This window comes from Myotis brandtii, unplaced genomic scaffold, assembly GCF_000412655.1.
Source record: "Myotis brandtii unplaced genomic scaffold, ASM41265v1 scaffold122, whole genome shotgun sequence".
In the NCBI taxonomy this organism is placed as follows: domain Eukaryota; kingdom Metazoa; phylum Chordata; class Mammalia; order Chiroptera; family Vespertilionidae; genus Myotis; species Myotis brandtii.
In genome coordinates, this window is record NW_005354255.1 from 1,859,378 (window position 1) to 1,861,564 (window position 2,187).

Genomic DNA, 2,187 nt, shown 5'->3' on the forward strand with positions numbered 1-2,187 from the left:
AGGCCAGCCCGCGCAGCCAGCGTGGGCATGGCAAGTGCCAGGCGGGGCCAGCGCCATGGGCAGCGGTGGGACCCGGTGAGTGGGCATCAGGTCCTTAGGTGGCCCCGGGACTTCAATGGGGAGTGGTTTGCAGCTCAGTCTGAGGTTGCGGGGGGAGGATAGGAAAGGTGACTCCATGCCACCCCAAACCTCAATCATATTCTCTCCTTGACCCTGCCTCCTGTAGTGTCACTTATTCATATTTTTATTTAAATCCCACCTGTTATCAATACTTTATATTTCTACCAGTAGGAGAAAAAAACAGTGGCTCCACAGACACAAGGTAACTTTTCAGAAAGCAGCACAGTCACAGTCTAGCCAGGGATTCACTCGTGCCTGTCTGGGTTCTAAGGCTGGGCCCTCTTTCAGGTGTTCAAGACAGGTGCGTACTCTTCCCTGGTGGGTTGGCCGGGTCCCTGAGGAAGGCTGGACCAATGCCCCAGGTGCATGTGTGGGAAGGAGGGGTTCTGGCAGAAGGAACACCTGGCAAGTTCCAGAGCAACAGAAGGGAAGTACTTTTTAAAATATATATATTTTTTATTGATTTCAGAGAGGAAAGGAGAGGGAGAGAGATAGAAATATCAATGATGAGAGAGACTCATCGATCGGCTGCCTCCTGCACACCCCACACTGGGGATCGAGCCCGCAACCCGGGCATGTGCCCTGACTGGGAATCAAACCGTGACCTCCTGGTTCATAGGTCGATGCTCAACCACTGAGCCATGCCGGCTGGGCAGGAAGTACTTCTTCAGTGAGGGGCAATTTGCCCCCTAGGTGACATGGGGCAATATCGGGAGACGTATTTGGTTGCCCCGACTGGAGGTGGTGGTGCTGCTAGTGACATCAGGTAGTGGGGGGGAGAGAGCAAAGATGTTGCTCCCCATCCTCGAAGGAACAGAATGGCCCTCCACCACAGCGAGGGAGGGGGCCCAAATACCACAGTGCCCAGACCCTACTTTATCAATTTGCCTCTTCTGGACTGTTTATATAAGTGGAATCATGTAGTATTCCGCCTTTGTGTCTAGTTTCTTTCACTGAACATGTTTTTTCTTTTTTTTCTTTTTTAAAGATTTTTATTGATTTCAGAGAGGAAGGGAGAGGGGAAAGAGAGATAGAAGCATCAATGATGAGAGTGAACCATTGATGGCTGCCCCCTGCATGCCCCCCACCGGGGGCCGAGCCCGCAATCCTGAGCATGTGCCCTTGACCGGAATCGAACCCAGGACCCCTCAGTCCACAGGCTGACGCTCCATCCACTGAGCCAAACCAGGTAGGGCTGAACATGTTTTTTCTTAATTAAATATAATAACAGTTTCAGGTGTACAACCGAATGATTCAATATTTGTATATATTGGGAAATGATCACCACCGTAAGTCTAGTTAACAACCATACATAGTTGCCATGTTTTTCTTGTGATGAGAACTTTAAAGATCTCTCTTAGCAACTTTCAAATACCGAGTATTGTTAGCTATAGCCATGCTGTACATCACATCCCCAATTACTTATTTATCTTAAAACTGGAAGTTTGTGCCTTTAGACCCCCGTCATTCATTTCGTGCCTGCCCCCATCTGTTTTCTGTATCTATGAGCTTGGAGTGAGATCACTGAGCATGTTTTTAAGGGTTTTTCACCATTTTTACTTTTGATAAGACTTCAAAGAGATTGGTAGGTGATACGAGTGGGGAAACTGAGGCACTGTAAAGAAACCCAGTATCACACCTCCGTGGTGGAGCTGCGATTTTTTAAAAAAATACTTTTTTTATTACTTTCATAGAGGAAGGAAGAGGGAGAGAGAGAAACATCAATGATGAGAGAGAATCATTGATTGACTGCCTCTTGCACGCCCCCCACGGGGGTTCCAGCCTGCAACCCACGAATGTGCCCTTGACCGGAATCGAACCCGGGACTTCTTAGTTTGCAGGCTGATGCTCTATCCACTGAGCCAAACCGGCTAGGACAAGGATCTGCGATTTTGAACGGTTTGGCTCTGGACCCGAGGCCTTCTGCTAGCTGTTTAATGAACAGCTAGTAAAACAGCAAGAGGCTGAGCGGGAGTCCCCCTCCCAGCCCTGGCCGGGACTTCAGCTCCCGGCATGCCCCGCAAGGCACTCGGCCGGACTACAAATTCCAGGCTGCCTAGCGCGGGC

General features: G+C 49.7%; 1 protein-coding gene across 1 annotated transcript in view; it reads left to right on the forward strand.

The window, feature by feature from the left end:
• The first annotated feature begins 818 nt into the window (after nt 1–818).
• Nucleotides 819–2,187, forward strand: part of LMNB2 (lamin B2) — a 35,101-nt gene continuing 33,732 nt past the window's right edge. The window contains exon 1 of the mRNA XM_005858860.2: nt 819–886. Coding sequence (XP_005858922.1) covers nt 819–886 — 68 coding nt within the window. The remainder of the gene's footprint in view (nt 887–2,187) is intronic.